We start from the raw sequence: 27,629 nt of genomic DNA, 5'->3' as shown, positions 1-27,629 counted from the left end.
CACAGGCCCCGGCACAGGCCCCGGCACAGGCCCCGGCACAGGCCCCGACACAGGCCCTGACACAGGCCCCGACACAGGCCCTGACACAGGCCCCGACACAGGCCCTGACACAGGCCCTGACACAGGCCCCGACACAGGCCCTGACACAGGCCCCGACACAGGCCCCGACACAGGCCCTGACACAGGCCCCGACACAGGCCCCGACACAGGCCCCGACACAGGCCCTGACACAGGCCCCGACACAGGCCCCGACACAGGCCCCGACACAGGCCCCGACACAGGCCCCGACACAGGCCCCGACACAGGCCCCGACACAGGCCCCGACACAGGCCCTGACACAGGCCCCGACACAGGCCCTGACACAGGCCCCGACACAGGCCCCGACACAGGCCCCGACACAGGCCCCGACACAGGCCCCGACACAGGCCCCGACACAGGCCCCGACACAGGCCCCGACACAGGCCCTGACACAGGCCCTGACACAGGCCCTGACACAGGCCCTGACACAGGCCCCGACACAGGCCCCGACACAGGCCCCGACACAGGCCCCGACACAGGCCCCGACACAGGCCCCGACACAGGCCCCGACACAGGCCCCGACACAGGCCCCGACACAGGCCCTGACACAGGCCCTGACACAGGCCCTGACACAGGCCCTGACACAGGCCCTGACACAGGCCCTGACACAGGCCCTGACACAGGCCCCGACACAGGCCCCGGCACAGGCCCTGGCACAGGCCCCGGCACAGGCCCTGGCACAGGCCCCGGCACAGGCCCCGGCACAGGCCCCGGCACAGGCCCTGACACAGGCCCCGGCACAGGCCCTGGCACAGGCCCTGGCACAGGCCCCGGCACAGGCCCTGGCACAGGCCCTGACACAGGCCCTGACACAGGCCCTGACACAGGCCCTGACACAGGCCCCGACACAGGCCCCGGCACAGGCCCTGGCACAGGCCCCGGCACAGGCCCTGGCACAGGCCCTGACACAGGCCCTGACACAGGCCCTGACACAGGCCCTGGCACAGGCCCCGGCACAGGCCCCGGCACAGGCCCTGGCACAGGCCCCGGCACAGGCCCTGGCACAGGCCCTGGCACTGGTAACCAGCGGGTCCGCTCGGTGCCCGTGAGCCACAGTGTGAGGCTACAGAGCTCGTTTCCCTTGTTTATAGTGTGTAACGCCTGTGGCTCTAAACTCCTCTGCTCCGAGTCCGCGGTGCCTCATTTACATAAAACTTACAAATGAGCTCCTAAAACAATCTTATTCACATGATTAATTTACCAAATTAACACAAATGCAATTCAATATTTGTAGCTTCATTTTCCACTAAGAATTTACCAATTAAACTAAAAAAATAAAAATAATAATAAAATAAAATATGATTAACAAAGATTTCCAAAGTCCACTCATGAAACAGTGACAGACATGAAGAGCTTTAACACTAAGTGAGACCAGAATATTTTTGACTCATGGCTGAAGCTCTCCCAAGGTTGGCACAAATGCATCTCAAAATACTTCAGATTGTTGCTTTAAGATATGGAATTTAAAATATTTCCCTGAGATGGAAATATACTTCTCACCTATTTCACTCCTGATCTGTTTTCACGCCTGAAAAACAGCTCACAGCAAAAACAAAAAAAAAGAACTATGAACGAACTATTTACTATAAACAGTTATGATCGAACTGGTTCATTTTGAAATTTGTGAACTGAACTTTGAACCAGTTCATGTAGAAAATGAACTTTCCCAACACTGCGTCTGGTCTTTGTCCGTGCGCTCTGTCACGCAAACGGAGCACATACGTGTCATACAGCTCCACAGAAGCTCTTCCACGTGTTCCCTGTTTAAATAAAGTCACGTGAAGTGTTTTCATGCCAAGTATATTTACACAGAAATGTAACGTGTGGATTTTATAAGCAGATAAAAAGGGGGACTATATTGTGAGGCGTAATGATACGAGGAGCAAAACGTCCGCGCAGTAACTCCTAAAGGTTATTGACGGAAGTGAGCGGTAACTTTATTTAAATAAGGAACACGTGGAAGAGCTTTTGTGGAGCTGTATGACACGTATGTGCTCCGTTTGCCTGACAGAGCGCACGGACAAAGACCAGACGGGGATATATTAACTCCACTAAAGTGAGGTAAGAGCATATCTCAGTATGTAAAAACGCTGGCCTGTTCCTTTAATTCAGTGGTTCTCAACCTTTTGGAGCCGCGACCCCCATTATAACAGGTAAAGGGGTTCGTGACCCCCCACCCGGGCTATGGTTAAATAGTGGAGATAAGTTCTCATAATGTTGTTTATAGGACTGCATTTAATTTTATTTATTTATTTACTTATTATTATTATTTTTATTATTACTATTATTATTTTTTTTCCATGTCTTTTAATTGTTCTTTTTTTTTTCGGGGGGTTAATTTTTTTATTTTGGGGATTTTAGCGACAAAACTGAGACAAAACAAGGATGAAAATGTGAAAAAAGTGCCAAAAAAAAGACAAAAAATCGAAAAATTTGACCAAAAAAATGATAAAAATTTGACAAAAAAGTGAGAAAAAATTGACGAAAAATTCAGAAAAAATGTACAAAAATTGGACAAAAAAGTGAGAAAAATGTACAAAAAAAATCGAAACATTTGACAAAAAAAGTGACAAAAAATGTCCAAACAAATTGACCCAAAAAATCGAAAAAAATGACGAAAAAATGAGAAAAAATGTTTTAAAAAAAAGTGACAAAAATTTGACAAAACGTGAGAAAAAATGGACGAAAAATTGAGAAAAAATGGACGAAAAAGTGAAAAGAATGTACCTGACTTGTCAATAAACAAAAAGTTAAAAAAAACAAATGGCTGAAATAAAATTCACGAAACTACGAACAAATAATGGCACTCTGGTACAATAGCAAACACATGCTACAATAAAACATTAGATTGTTTGCAAACGAAAATATGTAGATTTTATCTAAATGATCTGGCGACCCCCCAAATTTGTCTCGCGACCCCCATGGGGGTCCCGACCCCCAGGTTGAGAACCACTGCTTTAATTGGCCAATTTAAAAAAAAATCTTTTTCTTTTTTACATTTTTAAGCCAATTTTTCCTTCAATATTTCACAATTTTTCCCTTATAACTATTTCACCATCGCCCCCGATATAATAAACATCATTTTCCCCCCAATCTCTCTTTTTTAAACCAACTGAATCTTCCCCAGTTTTCCCTCAAATATTTTGCCATTTTTCCCGTTATTTCCAAACCCAAACTTTACCTTTTTTTAAACCAATTTTCAAACATTTTTTACCCTCTTACCCCCCACCTGACCTCCTGTTCGGCTTTGCCCAAATCTAAAGGATTCTTGAAAAACGTCAAAGCACCGCTGCTCTCCGGTGCAGAAGCTTTTTAGATTTGGGTAAAGCTGGAGTGAAACAGCGCTGGGTTCAGGCGGGGGGTCAGAGGTCGTTGGATCTGAGTGTGAAACAAAGGGCTGGTTACCGATGGCGTAGACGTGGGGGGGCAGCGTCCCCAGAGAGCGGCCCCGGTACTGCGTGATGGTGTCCGGGGCGTAGAGTTTGGGGATGTCGTAGTACGGGTTCACCGCGATCAGGATGTTCGCCACGTACGTCTGAAAAACACCAGGAGCACCTGAGTGAAGCTGGCCCCCACAGAGAGGCCCCCCCCAGAGAGGCCCTGCCCCCCCCAGAGAGGCCCTGCCCCCCCCTGAGAGGCCCTGCCCCCCCCACAGAGGCCCTGCCCCCCCCAGAGGCCCTTCCTCTCCAACATGAAACCCATCAGTGACACATGTATTTGATTCTTCCTGGTTTAAACCCTCAGACTGCACTTCCCTCACGAGCCACTAGAGGTCAGTGTTGCCCGTGTGTTTTTCTGACTTTAGTGAACTTAATGGAGTACAGTTTTTCTGTTACCTGATTAGTACATTCTCAATAATAAGGTCAAAGAGTGCTTATTCTAAATTATACATAGATATTACCCGGTAAAAGATTATATTTGTCGTTTTTTAAAAGAGTCAGTAGAAATTGCTCCTTTTGTCAAGGTGATGGTGAAAGTGTTGAACATTTATTTGTGGAACGTCCTTTTGTCGGCACTTTTTGGTCTGATGAACAGAACTACCTAGAATATTTAGTAAGAGTATTACATTACTGACCTTTGATAAAACCACCTTCACTTCAGATGAAACATTTATAATAAACTTAATTATAATAATAGCAAAATATTATATCCACAAAATGAAATGGTGTGAACAAACACCCTCATGGTTCCACTTTAAAGAATCCGATTAAAAAATGTATTTGGCCTCGCTTGAGAAAATGAATGTAAATAATAAAAAACTAATTAAATCCATCACTGTTCTTGAAAAATACAATCTTATTGTAAACTAGCACAGACCCCCGTGTTGTTGTTGTTGTTTTGTCTTATAGATTGTTTATTTCAACATGTTACATCTATGTGTAAAATGAATTTGACTGAAAATGAGCAGATTGAGTTTTACTGTGAAAAGGTGAAGCCTGAGTTTTACTGTGAAAAGGTAAAGCCTGAGTTTGACTTTGAAAAGGAAAAGCCTGAGTTTTACTTTGAAAAGGTAAAGCCTGAGTTTTACTTTGAAAAGGTAAAGCCTGAGTTTTACTTTGAAAAGGAAAAGCCTGAGTTTTACTTTGAAAAGGTAAAGTCTGAGTTTTACTGTGAAAAGGAAAAGCCTGAGTTTTGCTTTGAAAAGGTAAAGCCTGAGTTTTACTTTGAAAAGGAAAAGCCTGAGTTTTGCTTTGAAAAGGTAAAGCCTGAGTTTTACTTTGAAAAGGAAAAGCCTGAGTTTTACTTTGAAAAAAGGAAAAGTCTGAGTTTTACTTTGAAAAGGAAAAGCCTGAGTTTGACTTTGAAAAAAGGAAAAGTCTGAGTTTTACTTTGAAAAAAGGAAAAGTCTGAGTTTTACTTTGAAAAAAGGAAAAGTCTGAGTTTTACTTTGAAAAAAGGAAAAGCCTGAGTTTTACTTTGAAAAGGAAAAGCCTGAGTTTTACTTTGAAAAGGAAAAGCCTGAGTTTGACTTTGAAAAGGAAAAGCCTGAGTTTGACTTTGAAAAGGAAAAGCCTGAGTTTGACTTTGAAAAGGAAAAGCCTGAGTTTGACTTTGAAAAGGTAAAGCCTGAGTTTGACTTTGAAAAGGAAAAGCCTGAGTTTGACTTTGAAAAGGAAAAGCCTGAGTTTGACTTTGAAAAGGAAAAGCCTGAGTTTTACTTTGAAAAGGAAAAGCCTGAGTTTGACTTTGAAAAGGAAAAGTCTGAGTTTTACTATGAAAAGGAAAAGCCTGAGTTTGACTTTGAAAAGGAAAAGCCTGAGTTTTACTTTGAAAAGGAAAAGCCTGAGTTTTACTTTGAAAAGGAAAAGCCTGAGTTTGACTTTGAAAAGGAAAAGCCTGAGTTTTACTTTGAAAAGGAAAAGCCTGAGTTTTACTTTGAAAAGGAAAAGCCTGAGTTTGACTTTGAAAAGGAAAAGCCTGAGTTTTACTTTGAAAAGGAAAAGCCTGAGTTTGACTTTGAAAAGGAAAAGCCTGAGTTTGACTTTGAAAAGGAAAAGCCTGAGTTTGACTTTGAAAAGGAAAAGCCTGAGTTTTACTTTGAAAAGGAAAAGCCTGAGTTTTACTTTGAAAAGGAAAAGTCTGAGTTTGACTTTGAAAAGGAAAAGTCTGAGTTTTACTTTGAAAAGGAAAAGCCTGAGTTTGACTTTGAAAAGGAAAAGCCTGAGTTTGACTTTGAAAAGGAAAAGCCTGAGTTTTACTTTGAAACGGAAAAGCCTGAGTTTGACTTTGAAAAGGAAAAGCCTGAGTTTGACTTTGAAAAGGAAAAGCCTGAGTTTGACTTTGAAAAGGAAAAGCCTGAGTTTGACTTTGAAAGGGTAAAGTGAGACTCACGTAGATCCGGTCTTTGCTGTATCGCACTCGGACGTTGTTCAGTAACGTGGCTTCATTCAGGTACATGAGGGAACCTGAGGGACAGAGGGGTGAGAGGTCAGAGGTCACAGAGGGACAGAGGGGTGAGAGGTCAGAGGTCACAGAGGGACAGTGAGGTCACAGCAGTCATTAATACAGCAGTTGTTTTGTATTTTAACCCCTTAACTCCCACCTGAACCGAGCACATTTCCTCCAGTTTGGCTTTAGCCCAATTCAAAAGCTTCTGGGAAAAAAGCTGTGAAAATAACAACAAAACTGCGACGAAAACAATGATGGAAATGTGACAAAAAACTGAGAAAACATTGACAAAAAAGTGACGAAAAATGGATGAAAAAGTGGCAAAAATGTCACAAAAATATCACAAGAAATTGACAAAAAATTGACAAAAAATGACAAAAATGTGACAAAAAAGTGACACAAAATGGATGAAAAAGTGGCAAAAATGTCTAGGGCGGCAACTAATGATTATTTTGTCATCGATTAATCTATCGAACATTTTTACGATTAATCGATTAATGGCTTGGCTGTGAAAGGTGCAGGAAAATTGGATTAAAAAAACAAGTCATCACATGAAGCTAAAATGGCGCCGCTTGAGGACGTGTTGATGTAGGAAACTTAAAGTAAATGTTTGTTCGAGGCTCTTGGCGCTAATTCTGCTTCTGATTGGACGAGACACAGACGGATATTAATGAAATTTACAATGTACAAAACACTGCAGACCCAAACTATGAAAAACAAAGTAGGTTTTCATCCAAAATACTACACTTTCAAGTCATTTTTTATTTTTTCATTTAGTCGTTTCAGCCCTAAAAATGTCCCAAGAAAAAATTGATAAAAATTTGCAGAAAAAATGACAAAAAATGTCAAAAATTTGAACAAAAAAATTACAAAAAAATTTCAAAAAATTACAAAAAATCGGAAAAAAAATGACCCAAAAAATACAAAAATGTGACAAAATGTTACAAAAAAATGACAATTAAAAAAAAAAAAAAAGACCAAAAAATGACCAAAAAATGACCAAAATTTGATAAAAAATTTACGAAAATGAGTTGAATGCCCAACAAAAAAAAGATGGAAAAAAAAATCTGCTGAAGTGAGGAAAAAGATCCTCTCGGTTCAGGAGTTAAGAGGTTAAAATAAAACATTCAACACATTTGTTTCCTTTGATTTTCCACGACTTCACATTTATTATTATTGAGTTCATTGATGAAACTGAAACGTAGAACTGAACTCTCTCCCTCCCCTCAGGCCCGGCTGCAGCAGCTCAGGTCTAAACTCAGAGGTCTGGGGTTCAAATCCACCTGTTTTCTGAAGTCATTAAAGAAGTAAAAGACAAACTGTGGTTTCATTTCCATCATGGAGAAACGACTCCGTAAATAATCAGAGCCGGGACTCGAACTCACTGCACTGAAGAGGCCGTCATGTTCTGCATATGTGCTGCCGCCTAACCACTGGGCCGTCCGCAGCACTTCCTCCACAGCCCGTGAGCTTTGAGTCTTTTATTCTAGACGTTCAGTTCAGTCTTTTAGTTTCCTTTGTTGTTCTGAGTTCCGGCGCTCGTGTGGAAGGTCAGGGAGAAGCAGATCATGACGTCGATGATCCGAGAATCCGGAAATCTGACTTTTGGTCTCCACGGAAACGGAGCCACTCGTTTGAAGCTCCGGCTGTGACAGTTTCCTCAGCTCGAGGTCAGTTTCTCACAAATGTTCTTTTCTCTTCATCAACATTCAGATCCACAGAAGCTTCTCTTTAAACGTCAGGGCCAGTTCTTCATGTTCAGGTCAGACCTTTATCTCAGCGACCTCGGAATAACTCACATACAGCCCCTCCCCTGACACAGTCCAGCGGCATCACGGCTCTCGCTCATCCAGGAGGACAGTATGTGGGTGTTCTGACAGGACTGTGGGGATTTACAGGTGTGTGCGTTCACATGTGTGTCCTACATCAGTAATAAGGTAAAGACTCACAGTTGTCCTCCACATGTTTGTTCACGTCGTCTTCAGCCGGAAACACCTGGTTTATCGGAGCCAAGAACGGCTGCAACGACAAGAGAAAAACACTTTATTATTATTGCGATAAAACACTTTAACGTCTCGTCTCAGGCCGGAGACACAAACAGCTTCAATACTCAGGGTTTCATCACACTGGGTTCAGACTGGGATCAGAGCTGCACTTATTACAACATAGAATAATGAAAAGAGAAGGAAAATACGGGAAAAATGATTAAAGAACTGTAAAAAAAAAAAAAAAAAAAAAAGGTTAAAAAAATTAAAGGTAAAAAAAAAAGGCAATAATAAAATGGTAAAAAAAAAAGACAACAAAAAAAGGTAAAATAAACGGGGGGAAATGGCAAAATATGAGGGAAAAATTGGTAGGAAAAAAAAAAAAAAAACAGAACCCCCTCAGTGATTATTGTTTAACTGCGTTTATTCATCAAAAACACTAAACTCTGCTCTGAAATAAATTCTGCTGCATTTCTGACTCTAAAGTTTCTCGTTCTTCAGTTTCTCATTCCTCTGTTTGATCGAATGTTCATGAAACATAAGATTTTGGGGATTTGTGGCTTTAAAAAACAATATTTATATCATTGCAAGTGTATCAGTGTCGGGTTAAGGCCAGTTTAATCCTGATACTATGTTGTTAAAACACAAACCGTTGCTTTCCTCATTTCTCTGTTTGATGGAACTAAAAACTGTTGGATCCAGTTTTCTGCTTCTGTTTAAAGACTTTCTGGCGTTGGTTTTTCCTGCAGCTCTTGAACTCCTCTGTGGGACGACACTGACATTTCCCACTCGGTCCCAGGTCCGTGAACTCATCAGACTCTGGCACAGACCGAGCTTTGTCCTTCAGCAGAAACACACGGCTGTGACACCATCTGCAAACCCCGGACGGCCACTTCCTGTGTGCAGGCTACAGGCGAGCTTTAACTCTGCTAGAGCCAGATCACGCTCTCTTTACCAGGTTCATCCTCGATTATTAATTATTAATTACTATTACTATTATTATTATTATTATTATCATTCCTGCTTCTTTAATATTCAAAGCCGTTTATTCCCTTCTGTCGTTTGCACAAAGGCACAAAGGCAGACTGATGCTCTGCTGTAAACGCTTTAATGAACCCGAGCCTCATCCATCAGGCTTCACACTGCGTCTCCATGGAAACGGCCCCGAGCGCGCCCCGCTAATGTGTCCCTGTGGAAACACAGCTGCAGATCAGTTCCTCTGTTTACCCGAGCGAGAGGTTCAGAGGCGGAATCTGGGAAACATATGCTGAGTCCAAAACGAGCAGATCGCTAAGAGCTCTTACGCCAAACCAGATGTGCGTCAGCGTCCGCCATGACAAGATGCTTCCGAATTGGTAAGTCAGTTAGGAAGTAGTTAGGAAAACGAGCCTCGATGCTAACTATCATAGCCACTTTAGCATAGGGACCTCTGATGCTAACTATCATAGCCACTTTAGCATAGGGACCTCTGGTGCTAACTATCATAGCCACTTTAGCATAGGGACCTCTGATGCTAACTATCATAGCCACTTTAGCATAGGGACCTCTGGTGCTAACTATCATAGCCACTTTAGCATAGGGACCTCTGGTGCTAACTACCATAGCCACTTTAGCATAGAGACCTCTGATGCTAACTATCATAGCCACTTTAGCATAGAGACCTCTGATGCTAACTATCATAGCCACTTTAGCATAGGGACCTCTTATGCTAACTATCATAGCCACTTTAGCATAGGGACCTCTTATGCTAACTATCATAGCCACTTTAGCATAGGGACCTCTGATGCTAACTATCATAGCCACTTTAGCATAGAGACCTCTGATGCTAACTATCATAGCCACTTTAGCATAGGGACCTCTTATGCTAACTATCATAGCCACTTTAGCATAGGGACCTCTGATGCTAACTATCATAGCCACTTTAGCATAGAGACCTCTGGTGCTAACTATCATAGCCACTTTAGCATAGGGACCTCTGATGCTAACTATCATAGCCACTTTAGCATAGAGACCTCTGATGCTAACTATCATAGCCACTTTAGCATAGGGACCTCTTATGCTAACTATCATAGCCACTTTAGCATAGGGACCTCTGATGCTAACTATCATAGCCACTTTAGCATAGGGACCTCTGATGCTAACTATCATAGCCACTTTAGCATAGGGACCTCTGATGCTAACTATCATAGCCACTTTAGCATAGGGACCTCTTGTGCTAACTATCATAGCCACTTTAGCATAGGGACCTCTGATGCTAACTATCATAGCCACTTTAGCATAGGGACCTCTTGTGCTAACTATCATAGCCACTTTAGCATAGGGACCTCTGATGCTAACTATCATAGCCACTTTAGCATAGGGACCTCTGATGCTAACTATCATAGCCACTTTAGCATAGGGACCTCTTGTGCTAACTATCATAGCCACTTTAGCATAGGGACCTCTGGTGCTAACTATCATAGCCACTTTAGCATAGGGACCTCTGATGCTAAATATCATAGCCACTTTAGCATAGGGACCTCTTGTGCTAACTATCATAGCCACTTTAGCATAGGGACCTCTGATGCTAACTATCATAGCCACTTTAGCATAGGGACCTCTTGTGCTAACTATCATAGCCACTTTAGCATAGGGACCTCTGATGCTAACTATCATAGCCACTTTAGCATAGGGACCTCTGATGCTAACTATCATAGCCACTTTAGCATAGGGACCTCTTGTGCTAACTATCATAGCCACTTTAGCATAGGGACCTCTGGTGCTAACTATCATAGCCACTTTAGCATAGGGACCTCTGGTGCTAACTATCATAGCCACTTTAACATAGGGACCTCTGATGCTAACTATCATAGCCACTTTAGCATAGGGACCTCTGGTGCTAACTATCATAGCCACTTTAGCATAGGGACCTCTGATGCTAACTATCATAGCCACTTTAGCATAGGGACCTCTGGTGCTAACTATCATAGCCACTTTAGCATAGGGACCTCTGATGCTAACTATCATAGCCACTTTAGCATAGGGACCTCTGATGCTAACTATCATAGCCACTTTAGCATAGGGACCTCTGATGCTAACTATCATAGCCACTTTAGCATAGGGACCTCTTGTGCTAACTATCATAGCCACTTTAGCATAGGGACCTCTGGTGCTAACTATCATAGCCACTTTAGCATAGGGACCTCTGATGCTAAATATCATAGCCACTTTAGCATAGGGACCTCTTGTGCTAACTATCATAGCCACTTTAGCATAGGGACCTCTGATGCTAACTATCATAGCCACTTTAGCATAGGGACCTCTTGTGCTAACTATCATAGCCACTTTAGCATAGGGACCTCTGATGCTAACTATCATAGCCACTTTAGCATAGGGACCTCTGATGCTAACTATCATAGCCACTTTAGCATAGGGACCTCTTGTGCTAACTATCATAGCCACTTTAGCATAGGGACCTCTGGTGCTAACTATCATAGCCACTTTAGCATAGGGACCTCTGGTGCTAACTATCATAGCCACTTTAACATAGGGACCTCTGATGCTAACTATCATAGCCACTTTAGCATAGGGACCTCTGGTGCTAACTATCATAGCCACTTTAGCATAGGGACCTCTGATGCTAACTATCATAGCCACTTTAGCATAGGGACCTCTGGTGCTAACTATCATAGCCACTTTAGCATAGGGACCTCTGATGCTAACTATCATAGCCACTTTAGCATAGGGACCTCTGATGCTAACTACCATAGCCACTATAGCATAGGGGCCTCTGATGCTAACTATCATAGCCACTTTAGCATAGGGACCTCTGATGCTAACTACCATAGCCACTATAGCATAGGGGCCTCTGATGCTAACTATCATAGCCACTTTAGCATAGGGACCTCTTGTGCTAACTATCATAGCCACTATAGCATAGGGGCCTCTGATGCTAACTATCATAGCCACTTTAGCATAGGGACCTCTGGTGCTAACTATCATAGCCACTTTAGCATAGGGACCTCTGATGCTAACTATCATAGCCACTTTAGCATAGGGACCTCTGATGCTAACTACCATAGCCACTATAGCATAGGGGCCTCTGATGCTAACTATCATAGCCACTTTAGCATAGGGACCTCTGATGCTAACTACCATAGCCACTATAGCATAGGGGCCTCTGATGCTAACTATCATAGCCACTTTAGCATAGGGACCTCTGGTGCTAACTATCATAGCCACTTTAGCATAGGGACCTCTGATGCTAACTATCATAGCCACTTTAGCATAGGGACCTCTGATGCTAACTATCATAGCCACTTTAGCATAGGGACCTCTTGTGCTAACTATCATAGCCACTTTAGCATAGGGACCTCTGATGCTAACTATCATAGCCACTTTAGCATAGGGACCTCTTGTGCTAACTATCATAGCCACTTTAGCATAGGGACCTCTGATGCTAACTATCATAGCCACTTTAGCATAGGGACCTCTGATGCTAACTATCATAGCCACTTTAGCATAGGGACCTCTTGTGCTAACTATCATAGCCACTTTAGCATAGGGACCTCTGGTGCTAACTATCATAGCCACTTTAGCATAGGGACCTCTGATGCTAAATATCATAGCCACTTTAGCATAGGGACCTCTTGTGCTAACTATCATAGCCACTTTAGCATAGGGACCTCTGATGCTAACTATCATAGCCACTTTAGCATAGGGACCTCTTGTGCTAACTATCATAGCCACTTTAGCATAGGGACCTCTGATGCTAACTATCATAGCCACTTTAGCATAGGGACCTCTGATGCTAACTATCATAGCCACTTTAGCATAGGGACCTCTTGTGCTAACTATCATAGCCACTTTAGCATAGGGACCTCTGGTGCTAACTATCATAGCCACTTTAGCATAGGGACCTCTGGTGCTAACTATCATAGCCACTTTAACATAGGGACCTCTGATGCTAACTATCATAGCCACTTTAGCATAGGGACCTCTGGTGCTAACTATCATAGCCACTTTAGCATAGGGACCTCTGATGCTAACTATCATAGCCACTTTAGCATAGGGACCTCTGGTGCTAACTATCATAGCCACTTTAGCATAGGGACCTCTGATGCTAACTATCATAGCCACTTTAGCATAGGGACCTCTGATGCTAACTATCATAGCCACTTTAGCATAGGGACCTCTGATGCTAACTATCATAGCCACTTTAGCATAGGGACCTCTTGTGCTAACTATCATAGCCACTTTAGCATAGGGACCTCTGGTGCTAACTATCATAGCCACTTTAGCATAGGGACCTCTGATGCTAAATATCATAGCCACTTTAGCATAGGGACCTCTTGTGCTAACTATCATAGCCACTTTAGCATAGGGACCTCTGATGCTAACTATCATAGCCACTTTAGCATAGGGACCTCTTGTGCTAACTATCATAGCCACTTTAGCATAGGGACCTCTGATGCTAACTATCATAGCCACTTTAGCATAGGGACCTCTGATGCTAACTATCATAGCCACTTTAGCATAGGGACCTCTTGTGCTAACTATCATAGCCACTTTAGCATAGGGACCTCTGGTGCTAACTATCATAGCCACTTTAGCATAGGGACCTCTGGTGCTAACTATCATAGCCACTTTAACATAGGGACCTCTGATGCTAACTATCATAGCCACTTTAGCATAGGGACCTCTGGTGCTAACTATCATAGCCACTTTAGCATAGGGACCTCTGATGCTAACTATCATAGCCACTTTAGCATAGGGACCTCTGGTGCTAACTATCATAGCCACTTTAGCATAGGGACCTCTGATGCTAACTATCATAGCCACTTTAGCATAGGGACCTCTGATGCTAACTACCATAGCCACTATAGCATAGGGGCCTCTGATGCTAACTATCATAGCCACTTTAGCATAGGGACCTCTGATGCTAACTACCATAGCCACTATAGCATAGGGGCCTCTGATGCTAACTATCAAACTATTTGTTTGGACACTATGTTGTTGTTGGACACTAGGGGGCGACATGCACTTTTGTTTGGCCTGCACTCCACCAATAACTTTAAAGACGAAGAAAAACAGCTGTTGGTGACGTCACTTCCCTTTCCCCTGTTTAAGGACGGACGGATTGTTCAAATGCTGCTGAAGCTCTAGTTCCCAAATGCACAGATCTAACAGTCGCCCCATGAAAGGGGGAGGAGTTAGATGCTGGTGTTAGAGCTTAGAGGCTGTGATGTGATGGTTTCAGACGCAGCCACAGTCCTGGTGTTCAGGCGGCTAGTGCACTGCTAGTTAGCGTGTTGTTGTTGTAGTTGTTGTTGTGTGTAGTTGTTAGCGTGTTGTTGTTGTAGTTGTTGTTGTGTGTAGTTGTTGTGTGTTGTTGTTAGCATGTTGTTGTTGTGTGTAGTAGTTGTGTACCTTTCCCTTCTGCTTGAGCGGCTCGATGGTGAGCGAGTCGGGGCCGATGTCGACGATCGTCCCGAGCTGAAAACCGTCCGTCGGGTGCGGCGCCCACACGGGCTTCCCGTCCTCCATGTCTGCGCCTCCTCCTCCTCACAGTCTGCGCCTCCTCCTCCTCACAGTCTGCGCCTCCTCCTCCTCACAGTCTGCGCCTCCTCCTCCTCACAGTCTGCGCCTCCTCCTCCTCACAGTCTGCGCCTCCTCCTCCTCACAGTCTGCGCCTCCTCCTCTGCCTCCTCACGGACCTGAAACAGTCAGGAACAAACTTAAAACCTGAAACAGTCATCCCACCTCCTGAAAGTGCACACTGTCGTTGTGTCCTTGGGCAAGACACTTCACCCACATTGCCCCCAGTGTCTGCGTACACTGGTGTATGAATGAGAGTATGAATGGGTGAGTGGATCCTTGCTGTAAAGCGCTTTGAGTGCCTAATGTAGGTGGAAAAGCGCTTTATAAGTGGAGACCATTTACCAACAAACTGAAGACCTGAAACAGTCAGGACTAGGGCTGGGTACTGTTCGTTTTTTCCGATACCACTACTTTAACAATACCTGCTTTTCGGTACTGGTGCCTTTATGCAGTGTTCATTTCCTCGACTAAAATATTTAGTCTTAATTTTAGTCAAAGTGATATTCTTGTGACTAAAATTGGACTAAAACTAAATTAAAAGTTTCTCATGAGACTAAAACTGTGACTAAAATGTCCAGATATTTGAGTCGACTAAAATCAGACTAAATAAAAATGAAAAGGAGAGACTAAAATCATCCAAACTTGTATTGAGCGTCTGAAAGAGCCTCAGATCATGTTTAAAGGATCAGCTCTGAGCTTTGTTCATGTGGAGCAGAAACATGAAGCAGAGGAACAACATTAAACATGATTAGAATCAATATTATCAATGCAAAGACCACTAAAACTAGACTAAAATTGAAAAGATTTTTTTGACTAAATCTCGACTAAAATTAAATTACATTTTAGTCAAAAGACTAAAACTAAAACTAAAATAATGTAATATGTTGTCAAAATTAACACTGCCTTAACGGTACTTTTTTCGATACCTGTGTTATTTTGTTTGAGTTAAAATAATGTGTATAAAAAGTCTGGTTCAGGAGGAAGTCCAAACATCAGAAAACAGGAGCAGCAGCGTCACCTGGAACTTCCTGTTTCTCTCAGAATTCCCACTAAAGCCGTGATAAAAAGAGAGTTGGGACATTATTCCCTCCTGAGCTGCAGGAACAGACCAGATCCACATCAGGAGCGTTTACTGAAGAGAAACTTTTCTTTTTTTTTTTTTGGGATCAATTTTTTTTATTGAAGTGTAACATTACATTGGCATTTTGCACCTTTTTGCATGTGTTACACTTTCATTTTATAGCCCTTTCTTTTTTACCCACATCCCATTTCCCTTATGATGGGCAGAGAGGCTCAAAACTGCGTAAAAAGCAGTCCCCCAAAAATGAGAAAAAAATAAAAATAATAATAGACAAATAAAAAAAAATAAAAAAAAATAAAAAAAACAGAAAATAAAACAGAAAACAAAAAATAAAACCCTGTCCAGGTTGACATATATAAGTGAAGCACAATATACAGTTGAGCAATACAAGGTGCTAATTTCCTCCGTCAAAGACATCCACAGAAATAGCAGTATACATATGGCTATGTACAATACATCGAACAATTCACATAGTACATATCATTATGTATTAAACTTTCTTTCAACACATAGTACATCAACACATGTTCATTGTAGCACTGTAGTTTATAACGTGAAATCTAATCCAGTTTGGATGTATTTAATAAATTGGACCAGCATGAGATGTTTTCAGTTTTTGCTCCATGCATTCGAGCGGCAGAGAAGCTCCAACTGAATGATATCTCTGTAGGACAGGAGCCATTCCCTCACAGTCAGAGGCTGCACTGTCTTCCATCGGCAAACCACCATCTTTTGAGCAGCAGTAAGGCCGGCTAATAAGATTCTACGATTATTAATCATGAGGTTTAGGTTGGAAGTATCACCTAACAAAAGAAGCCTCGGAGTGCAGGGTATGGCTCTGTCCATGATGTTTGAGAGCATCTTTGCAACGTTTTGTAAAACCCCAGGGCATCGCCACACCATATGAAGAAAAGTGCCAATGGTATTGTCTGGACAGAAATCACAATATTGATTATCTTTTAATTTCATTAGATGCAGTCTCCTAGGATAGAAATAGGCTCGGTGAATAATTTTATAATGGATCATTTGGTGGTTGGGATTTCTTGAAGAGAGAGAGATGTTTGACCAGATGTGATTCCAATCCCACTCCACGTGGTCCCTCAATTCCGTTTTCCAAAGTTGTTCAATGGGCAATATTTTTTGTGAAGAACAAACTAATAATGTGTACATGTCCGAGACAATGCCAGTGGCTTTTGCTTTGCTCAGAATGGTGTGGAGAGGATGATTTTTTAGCGTGCATCCCCAAGGGACCCCATGAGAACGCATAGCAGTTCGCAACTGTAAATAAAAAAAGAAAGAGGAGCCTGGTAAATTGTAACATTTTTGTATGTCATAAAACTCCCTTAAACCATGCTGTCCTATCATATCTCTTAGATTGTGAACTCCTTTGCGTTCCCATGTGGGAAAAGAGATAGGTTTCTTATCAATAAGGAGAGAATAGTTATGAAATATTGGTGTTTGAAGAAAAAAATCTTTGTCTTTGCCCAGATGTTTGTTGACTTGATTCCAAACAGATACAAGATGTGCAATAATGGGCCCATATTGGCTTTTAACTATTTTTAAAGGTAATTTAGAATACAAGAGATTGGGCATACCATATGGCTTTATTAATTCTTCTTCAATAGGCATCCACGCTGCTGACTTGTTGGTTTTGGACCATGAAAAGATAAACTTTTCTAAACTCACTGAGCTGTTGGACAGTGAAAGCTCCTCACACGTCACAGATCTGTTACATAGTGAGAGCGCTCACTCTGTCACTGACAATGCAAATGCTAATATCGGCTAAATCCCCTTTAGCACAGCCCTATGATGTTAAATATTAGACCCATGTGACCTGCGGTCTCTGACACCGATCTGTGGAGCCAGACCAGACCCAGACCAGACCCAGACCCAGACCAGACCCAGACCAGACCAAGACCAGACCCAGACCCAGACCAGACCCAGACCAGACCAAAACCAGACCAAGCTGCTCTTCCTCTGACACCAATCTGTGGAGTTTGGTTCATTATTAAAGCAGCGACAGACGGAGCTCAGGCCCCGGAGCCGAGACCAGAGCCAGACCAGAGCCAGACCTGAGACTGAGACACAAACCAGACCAGAGCCAGACCTGAGACTGAGACAAACCAGACCAGAGCCAGACCTGAGACTGAGACAAACCAGACCAGAGCCAGACCTGAGACTGAGACAAACCAGACCAGAGCCAGACCTGAGACTGAGACACAAACCAGACCAGAGCCAGACCTGAGACTGAGACAAACCAGACCAGAGCCAGACCTGAGACTGAGACAAACCAGACCAGAGCCAGACCTGAGACTGAGACACAAACCAGACCAGACCAAGACCTGAGACTGAGACACAAACCAGACCAGAGCCAGACCTGAGACTGAGACAAACCAGACCAGAGCCAGACCTGAGACTGAGACAAACCAGACCAGAGCCAGACCTGAGACTGAGACAAACCAGACCAGAGCCAGACCTGAGACTGAGACAAACCAGAGCCAGACCTGAGACTGAGACACAAACCAGAGCCAGACCTGAGACTGAGACAAACCAGACCAGAGCCAGACCTGAGACTGAGACAAACCAGACCAGACCTGAGACTGAGACACAAACCAGACCAGAGCCAGACCTGAGACTGAGACAAACCAGACCAGAGCCAGACCTGAGACTGAGACAAACCAGACCAGAGCCAGACCTGAGACTGAGACAAACCAGACCAGAGCCAGACCTGAGACTGAGACACAAACCAGACCAGAGCCAGACCTGAGACTGAGACACAAACCAGACCAGAGCCAGACCTGAGACTGAGACAAACCAGACCAGAGCCAGACCTGAGACTGAGACAAACCAGACCAGAGCCAGACCTGAGACTGAGACACAAACCAGACCAGACCAAGACCTGAGACTGAGACACAAACCAGACCAGAGCCAGACCTGAGACTGAGACAAACCAGACCAGAGCCAGACCTGAGACTGAGACAAACCAGACCAGAGCCAGACCTGAGACTGAGACACAAACCAGACCAGACCTGAGACTGAGACACAAACCAGACCAGAGCCAGACCTGAGACTGAGACACAAACCAGACCAGACCTGAGACTGAGACAAACCAGACCAGAGCCAGACCTGAGACTGAGACACAAACCAGAGCCAGACCTGAGACTGAGACAAACCAGAGCCAGACCTGAGACTGAGACACAAACCAGACCAGAGCCAGACCTGAGACTGAGACAAACCAGATCAGAGCCAGACCTGAGACTGAGACAAACCAGACCAAGACCTGAGACTGAGACACAAACCAGACCAGAGCCAGACCTGAGACTGAGACAAACCAGACCAGAGCCAGACCTGAGACTGAGACAAACCAGACCAGAGCCAGACCTGAGACTGAGACAAACCAGACCAAGACCTGAGACTGAGACACAAACCAGACCAGAGCCAGACCTGAGACTGAGACACAAACCAGACCAGAGCCAGACCTGAGACTGAGACAAACCAGACCAGACCTGAGACTGAGACAAACCAGAGCCAGACCTGAGACTGAGACAAACCAGACCAGAGCCAGACCTGAGACTGAGACAAACCAGAGCCAGACCTGAGACTGAGACAAACCAGAGCCAGACCTGAGACTGAGACAAACCAGACCAGAGCCAGACCTGAGACTGAGACAAACCAGACCAGAGCCAGACCTGAGACTGAGACAAACCAGACCAGAGCCAGACCTGAGACTGAGACAAACCAGACCAGAGCCAGACCTGAGACTGAGACAAACCAGACCAAGACCTGAGACTGAGACACAAACCAGACCAGAGCCAGACCTGAGACTGAGACACAAACCAGACCAGAGCCAGACCTGAGACTGAGACACAAACCAGACCAGAGCCAGACCTGAGACTGAGACACAAACCAGACCAGAGCCAGACCTGAGACTGAGACACAAACCAGACCAGAGCCAGACCTGAGACTGAGACACAAACCAGACCAGAGCCAGACCTGAGACTGAGACACAAACCAGACCAGAGCCAGACCTGAGACTGAGACACAAACCAGACCAGAGCCAGACCTGAGACTGAGACAAACCAGACCAGAGCCAGACCTGAGACTGAGACAAACCAGACCAGAGCCAGACCTGAGACTGAGACACAAACCAGACCAGAGCCAGACCTGAGACTGAGACACAAACCAGACCAGAGCCAGACCTGAGACTGAGACACAAACCAGACCAGAGCCAGACCTGAGACTGAGACACAAACCAGACCAGAGCCAGACCTGAGACTGAGACACAAACCAGACCAGAGCCAGACCTGAGACTGAGACACAAACCAGACCAGAGCCAGACCTGGGACTGAGACAAACCAGACCAGAGCCAGACCTGAGACTGAGACACAAACCAGACCAGAGCCAGACCAGAGACTGAGACACAAACCAGACCAGAGCCAGACCTGAGACTGAGACACAAACCAGACCAGAGCCAGACCTGAGACTGAGACAAACCAGACCAGAGCCAGACCTGAGACTGAGACACAAACCAGACCAGAGCCAGACCTGAGACTGAGACACAAACCAGACCAGAGCCAGACCTGAGACTGAGACACAAACCAGACCAGAGCCAGACCTGAGACTGAGACACAAACCAGACCAGAGCCAGACCTGAGACTGAGACACAAACCAGACCAGAGCCAGACCTGAGACTGAGACACAAACCAGACCAGAGCCAGACCTGAGACTGAGACACAAACCAGACCAGAGCCAGACCTGAGACTGAGACAAACCAGACCAGAGCCAGACCTGAGACTGAGACAAACCAGACCAGAGCCAGACCTGAGACTGAGACACAAACCAGACCAGAGCCAGACCTGAGACTGAGACACAAACCAGACCAGAGCCAGACCTGAGACTGAGACACAAACCAGACCAGAGCCAGACCTGAGACTGAGACACAAACCAGACCAGAGCCAGACCTGAGACTGAGACACAAACCAGACCAGAGCCAGACCTGAGACTGAGACACAAACCAGACCAGAGCCAGACCTGGGACTGAGACAAACCAGACCAGAGCCAGACCTGAGACTGAGACACAAACCAGACCAGAGCCAGACCAGAGACTGAGACACAAACCAGACCAGAGCCAGACCTGAGACTGAGACACAAACCAGACCAGAGCCAGACCTGAGACTGAGACAAACCAGACCAGAGCCAGACCTGAGACTGAGACACAAACCAGACCAGAGCCAGACCTGAGACTGAGACACAAACCAGACCAGAGCCAGACCTGAGACTGAGACACAAACCAGACCAGACCAAGACCTGAGACTGAGACACAAACCAGACCAGAGCCAGACCTGAGACTGAGACAAACCAGACCAGAGCCAGACCTGAGACTGAGACACAAACCAGACCAGAGCCAGACCTGAGACTGAGACACAAACCAGACCAGAGCCAGACCTGAGACTGAGACACAAACCAGACCAGACCAAGACCTGAGACTGAGACACAAACCAGACCAGAGCCAGACCTGAGACTGAGACAAACCAGACCAGAGCCAGACCTGAGACTGAGACAAACCAGACCAGAGCCAGACCTGAGACTGAGACACAAACCAGACCAGAGCCAGACCTGTGACTGAGACACAAACCAGACCAGAGCCAGACCTGAGACTGAGACACAAACCAGACCAGAGCCAGACCTGTGACTGAGACACAAACCAGACCAGAGCCAGACCTGAGACTGAGACACAAACCAGACCAGAGCCAGACCTGTGACTGAGACACAAACCAGACCAGAGCCAGACCTGAGACTGAGACACAAACCAGACCAGAGCCAGACCTGAGACTGAGACACAAACCAGACCAGAGCCAGACCTGAGACTGAGACAAACCAGACCAGAGCCAGACCTGAGACTGAGACAAACCAGACCAGAGCCAGACCTGGGACTGAGACACAAACCAGACCAGAGCCAGACCTGTGACTGAGACACAAACCAGACCAGAGCCAGACCTGAGACTGAGACACAAACCAGACCAGAGCCAGACCTGAGACTGAGACAAACCAGACCAGAGCCAAACCTGAGACTGAGACAAACCAGACCAGAGCCAGACCTGAGACTGAGACAAACCAGACCAGAGCCAGACCTGAGACTGAGACAAACCAGACCAGAGCCAGACCTGAGACTGAGACAAACCAGACCAGAGCCAGACCTGAGACTGAGACAAACCAGACCAGAGCCAGACCTGAGACTGAGACAAACCAGACCAGAGCCAGACCTGAGACTGAGACAAACCAGACCAGAGCCAGACCTGAGACTGAGACACAAACCAGACCAGAGCCAGACCTGAGACTGAGACACAAACCAGAGCCAGACCTGAGACTGAGACAAACCAGACCAGAGCCAGACCTGAGACTGAGACACAAACCAGACCAGAGCCAGACCTGAGACTGAGACACAAACCAGACCAGAGCCAGACCTGAGACTGAGACAAACCAGACCAGAGTGAGGCAGGTCCTAAAGTCTGAGTGAAACGAGCTCCTCAAACACTGACTCTTCCTCATCTCAGTGGTTTTAAACATGTCTTTGAGACACGACTCTCGACTTTATCTTTCCTGATCGTTCCTGATCCACCAGAGGAAATGCAGATGATGAAACACACAGGCTCTTACAGAAGCTACAAGGCCTTAGCTTTCAAATGAGGCGCTGCCCCGGCCTGAACAAAACAAAAACATGATAAAAGTGTCAGAAACTCAGGGGTTTAACTTCAGTATCACGTCTGAAACTCCTCTGGAGCTTCTCCTGTTCCTGTTGATTCAGGGTTTGGCCGTTTGTTTGAATCATAAATGATAAATAATAAACGATGTGACTGTGACAAAAGGCTGAGCTGTGGGAACAGACTTTACAAAGCTTCATCTGATCACTGACGCGCAGCTCTTTAAACTCTGTGTTCTCACAAACCCACTATTGTGATCAGAGTCATGTGACCTCGTGAGGCGTTCAGGGACACGGCAGCGGCGCCGACACGGGACACTTTACAGGTGAACAAACCGTCCCTGAGGAGCTTTCATTAATCTACAGAATAATTATCTTTAAAGGAGAAAATGCTCAATAAACCCGTCAGGAAAAGAAAAGGAAAAATGATCTGTTCTTTTTAAAGAACCGAGAGTTTAAACTGAGGCGTAACGTGAACGATGGTCGAACTCAGGGGGGCCCAAACCTTTTTGTCTCCGAGGCCAAAATGAAAAAGTGCCTGTGGGTCGCGGGACAAACACGGCGATGCCAAGCGTGAAACATATAACTGCAAATAATAAAAGTGACTTTATTTATACCGCGCATTTCGTACACAAGGCAACTCAATAATAAAAGTGAGTAGGGCTGAAACAACAAATCGATTAATTGACAACTAATCGATTACTAAAATAGTTGTCAACCATTCCAGTAATCGATTAATCGTTTTCTAGTAAACACAGACCAAAATTGAGCAAAAAAGACATGACAATTATGCATTTTGGATGAAAACCTACTTTGTGTTTAAAGTGAGGGTTTGCAGTGTTTTGTACATCGTAAATTTCATAAATATCTGTCTTTGTCTCGTCCAATCAAAGCAGAAATAGCACAAAGAGCCTCCTACAAATATTTACTTTAAGTTTTCTCCATCAACACGTCCTCAAGCGGCGCCACTTTAGCTTCATGTGATAATTAAAAAATAAATAAATACAATTTCCATGCATCTTTCACAGCCAAGCGATTAATCGATTAATCGTAAACATAATCGGTCGATTAATCGATTACCAAAATAATCGTTAGTTGCAGCCCTAAAAGTGACTTTATTTTCTTCTTTGGTAAACCTTTGCATTTAATTCAATCTATGCAATTGACCTCTTAACTCCCGCCTGAACCGAGAGGATCTTTTTCCTCACGTCACCGGATTTTTTTTCCATCATTTTTTTGTTGGATGTTCAACTCATTTGTGTAACTTTTATGTTATTTTTTTGTCACTTTTCCATCATTGTTTTCGTCTCAGATTTGTCGCTATTTTCACAGCTTTTTTCCAGAAGCTTTTGGATTGGGGTAAAGCCAAACTGGAGAAACTGTGCTCGGTTCAGGTGGGAGTTAAGGGGTTAACCTGCTACAAAAGCCTAGTTTTAGTGGAATAAAATCAATTATTGTAGTAATATAGAGCAAAATGTAAACAGCACCACCTGTACCTGCAGCACCGACAGTGACTTTAGCTCATTCATTTCTTTAAGTCAAAGAAAATGCCACATTAGACCATTTTGAAAGTGTCATTTCAGCATAAATTCTTTTGTAAGTCATAGATGTCAACGATCTTTGCAAAAAAAGTTGGAAAAATGGGAAAGTTGATGCTACGACGCTGTGATGGATAAACACAAAGACATCACAACAGTGTTTCCTTTGCGAAAGGAGTGAAACAGCGCCCCCAAATTGACGCTGGTGGACAAAAAGTGAACTGCATCCATATTCACCATTGAGAATGAACAGGAGAGAGAGTTACTAACCAGTAAGCTAACTGCGGCCCCACTGTGGCCACTCCTGGTCTACTTCCTCATGAAGGCGTCGATATTCAGAGACATGAGCGAATCAGAACAATGTGAATCCAGTGTCAGATAAAGACCAGGGAAACATCTGCACTTTAGCTTTTCTCTCCTGTAGAATCGTCTCCTTCATACTGGAAACCAGAGCTAATGTTAGCGCTGCAGTGTGGAGTCTGTTTACAAGATACAGGCTAATGTTGCTAATGTTGCTAACTAGCCGCTAACTCATGGCTAACAGTTCTTATTCATCTGAAAAACTAACCCAGAGACTGAAAAGTCCTCAGAAAATCAAAATAAAGACACACATGTTTATATTGAGCCAAAATGCTGAAGCTCCTAGAGAAGTTTCTCTAAACACAGGAGAAAATCCACACGGAGCTGAAGTAAAGGAGAAAAGAGAGCGTTTATCTGTAGTAACATCTCAGTACTATTGTGAAATACAAATACTTCAGTCAGAGGACTCGTATGGGTTTAGTATAAAGTGGTATCGGTGCCTTTGAGGCGCCTCAGTCGCTCCTCATGAACCTCTGGACAAAGCGGCTCACTGTGACGTGTGTTGTTTTGTGTGGTTTTGTGTGATCGTCTGATGTGGCTCTGTGTGTTTACTCTTCACTGTGAGGTGAAGGGCGTGTCCCGTCACTGTGAGGCGCTGTGAGGCGCTGTGGGCGTGTCCCGTGGCTGTGAGGCGCTGAGGGCGAGGTGCGTTCAGGGACCACAGGGCAGAGGGAGATTAACAGGTGCAGTTACAACATTCACTCAGAGCGTCTGAGCCTCAGAGGAGGAGGTTTACTCAGACCCAGCCCCGCCCCCAGACTCAGCCCCGCCCTCAGACTCAGCCCCCCCTCAGACTCAGCCCCCCCCTCAGACTCAGCCCCCCCTCAGACTCAGCCCCCCCTCAGACTCAGCCCCCCCTCAGACTCAGCCCCCCCCTCAGACTCAGCCCCCCCTCAGACTCAGCCCCCCCTCAGACTCAGCCCCCCCCTCAGACTCAGCCCCCCCTCAGACTCAGCCCCCCCTCAGACTCAGCCCCCCCTCAGACTCAGCCCCCCCCTCAGACTCAGCCCCCCCTCAGACTCAGCCCCCCCCTCAGACTCAGCCCCCCCTCAGACTCAGCCCCCCCTCAGACTCAGCCCCCCCTCAGACTCAGCCCCCCCTCAGACTCAGCCCCCCCCTCAGACTCAGCCCCCCCTCAGACTCAGCCCCCCCTCAGACTCAGCCCCCCCCTCAGACTCAGCCCCCCCCTCAGACTCAGAGACAAAAACACTTGTTAAATATTTGCTCAGACGGTGGCTTAAGCCCTGTGTCATTTAGAAGAACAAACACCAGCCTGTGGTTAGACTCAGGTTACTCACTGATACTGTACTAGGACTACTACTACTGCTACTACTACTACTGCTACTACTACTGCTGCTACTGCTACTGCTATTATTATTAATAATAATAACAATAATACAACTCCACAAACACCAGCCTGTGGTTAGACTCAGGTTACTCACTAGATAAATAGAGAGAGATATGTTTCCCCTGTTCTTGCACCTGGAGAAAACCTGGATCTGGTCAACCTGCAGACCGGACATTCCCTGCTCCTCCTGGGTCTCAGTCCTGCTCCTGAGTCTCAGTCTCAGTCCTGCTCGTCCTGCTCCTCCTGGGTCTCAGTCCTCCTCCGGAGCTGCTCGGACTTTGAGCTCGTTTAGTCTCTGGGCTGAAGCTGCATCATCGTTTTCTTCATGAGCTCAGAGTCCGAGCAGGAAACGAGTTCATCAGAGTTTAGGAGCTTCCTTCTCGGAGGGGGCGGGGCTTCCTTCTCGGAGGGGGCGGGGCTTCCTTCTCGGAGGGGGCGGAGCTTCCTTCTCGGAGGGGGCGGGGCTTCCTCTCTGAGGGGGCGGGGCATAGGGCCTCATTTCCAGCAACAGTGTGACCACGAAGCTGATGCTGCTCAAATATAAGCTCTGTGGAGCGGGTCACACTGTGTTTAATGCAGGCTAGCTGATACCATAGACATGCACTAGCCTAGCATTAGCCTAGCACCGGCCTAGCACTAGCCTAGCACTAGCCTAGCACTAGCCTAGCATTAGCCTAGCGCCACGAAACTCTTCAAACATAAGGACTGCATGAATTACAAAAAAAAATATCTCCAGAAATCAGCAACACTCTGGATAACGAGGCCCTGTGTCAAACATCCTGAAACATCCCTTTGACCTCTGACCCCCCCGCCCAAACCAAGTGCATTCTCTCCTCTTGCCATCGTCGTCACTTTTTATTTATTTATTTTTATTATTATGTGTTTTTATCACTTTTTATGGCTCTTTTGCTACTTTTTATTAATGCATTTTTCTCACTTTTTTGCTGGATTTTTCTCACTTTTTTTCTGGATTTTTGTCACTTTTTTTCTGGATTTTTCTCACTTTTTTCTGGATTTTTCTCACTTTTTTGCTGGATTTTTCTCACTTTTTTGCTGGATTTTTGTCACTTTTTTGCTGGATTTTTGTCACTTTTTTGCTGGATTTTTCTCATTTTTTTGCTGGATTTTTCTCATTTTTTTGCTGGATTTTTCTCACTTTTTTGCTGGATTTTTCTCATTTTTTTGCTGGATTTTTCTCACTTTTTTGCTGGATTTTTCTCATTTTTTTGCTGGATTTTTCTCACTTTTTTGCTGGATTTTTCTCATTTTTTTGCTGGATTTTTCTCATTTTTTTGCTGGATTTTTCTCACTTTTTTGCTGGATTTTTCTCACTTTTTTTCTGGATTTTTGTCACTTTTTTTCTGGATTTTTCTCACTTTTTTCTGGATTTTTCTCACTTTTTTGCTGGATTTTTGTCACTTTTTTGCTGGATTTTTGTCACTTTTTTGCTGGATTTTTCTCATTTTTTTGCTGGATTTTTCTCATTTTTTTGCTGGATTTTTCTCACTTTTTTGCTGGATTTTTCTCATTTTTTTGCTGGATTTTTCTCACTTTTTTGCTGGATTTTTCTCATTTTTTTGCTGGATTTTTCTCACTTTTTTGCTGGATTTTTCTCATTTTTTTGCTGCTCTTTTGTCACAGTTTTTCTCATTTTTTTGCTCTTTTGTTACTTTTTGTTGAGTTTTTGTTACTTTTTGTTTTTTGCGTTCACATCCTCATTTTCGTCTCTTTTTTTGTCGCTGTTTTGAAGAAACTTTTAGATTTGGAGAACTGGAGAAAACATGTTCGGGTGGGAGTTAAGAGGCTAATGTGTGTGTGTGTGTGTGTGTGTTTTGTTTCGTGTGTGTGTGTGTGTGTGTGTGTGTGTGTGTGTGTGTGTGTGTGTGTGTGTGTGTGTGTGTGTGTGTGTGTGTGTGTGTTTTTTGTCGTGTGTGGTGCACTTTACGACGGTGAGTTGTTACGAGGCGTCGGGACAAAGTTCAAACTCATTTTAATCATTATTATTTTATGATCTGGATCATTTCCCTGAGAGACGTCGAGGAGCAGCAGAACATGGGACAGTGGGAATAAC

At 44.9% G+C, this 27,629-nt stretch overlaps 2 protein-coding genes across 2 annotated transcripts in view; both read right to left on the bottom strand.

Annotated features, from left to right (window-relative positions):
- The window catches only part of LOC306974463 (unconventional myosin-VI-like), a 139,783-nt gene extending 125,292 nt beyond the window's left edge, over positions 1 to 14,491 (bottom strand). The window contains exons 1-4 of the mRNA XM_079571714.1: positions 14,361 to 14,491; positions 7,917 to 7,986; positions 5,911 to 5,984; positions 3,484 to 3,613 (exon numbers count right to left, since the gene is read on the bottom strand). Coding sequence (XP_079427840.1) covers positions 3,484 to 3,613; positions 5,911 to 5,984; positions 7,917 to 7,986; positions 14,361 to 14,477 — 391 coding nt within the window. The 5' untranslated portion in view covers positions 14,478 to 14,491. The remainder of the gene's footprint in view (positions 1 to 3,483; positions 3,614 to 5,910; positions 5,985 to 7,916; positions 7,987 to 14,360) is intronic.
- The window catches only part of senp6a (SUMO specific peptidase 6a), a 165,678-nt gene that overhangs the window by 109,908 nt on the left and 28,141 nt on the right, over positions 1 to 27,629 (bottom strand). The gene's annotated exons all lie outside the window — the stretch shown is intronic.

The sequence above is a fragment of the Gobius niger genome (genome assembly GCF_951799975.1).
Source record: "Gobius niger genome assembly, chromosome: 15".
NCBI classification, from domain to species: Eukaryota; Metazoa; Chordata; class Actinopteri; order Gobiiformes; family Gobiidae; genus Gobius; species Gobius niger.
Note: the sequence above shows the minus strand (reverse complement) of the source record. Positions and strands in the feature narration are given on the sequence as shown.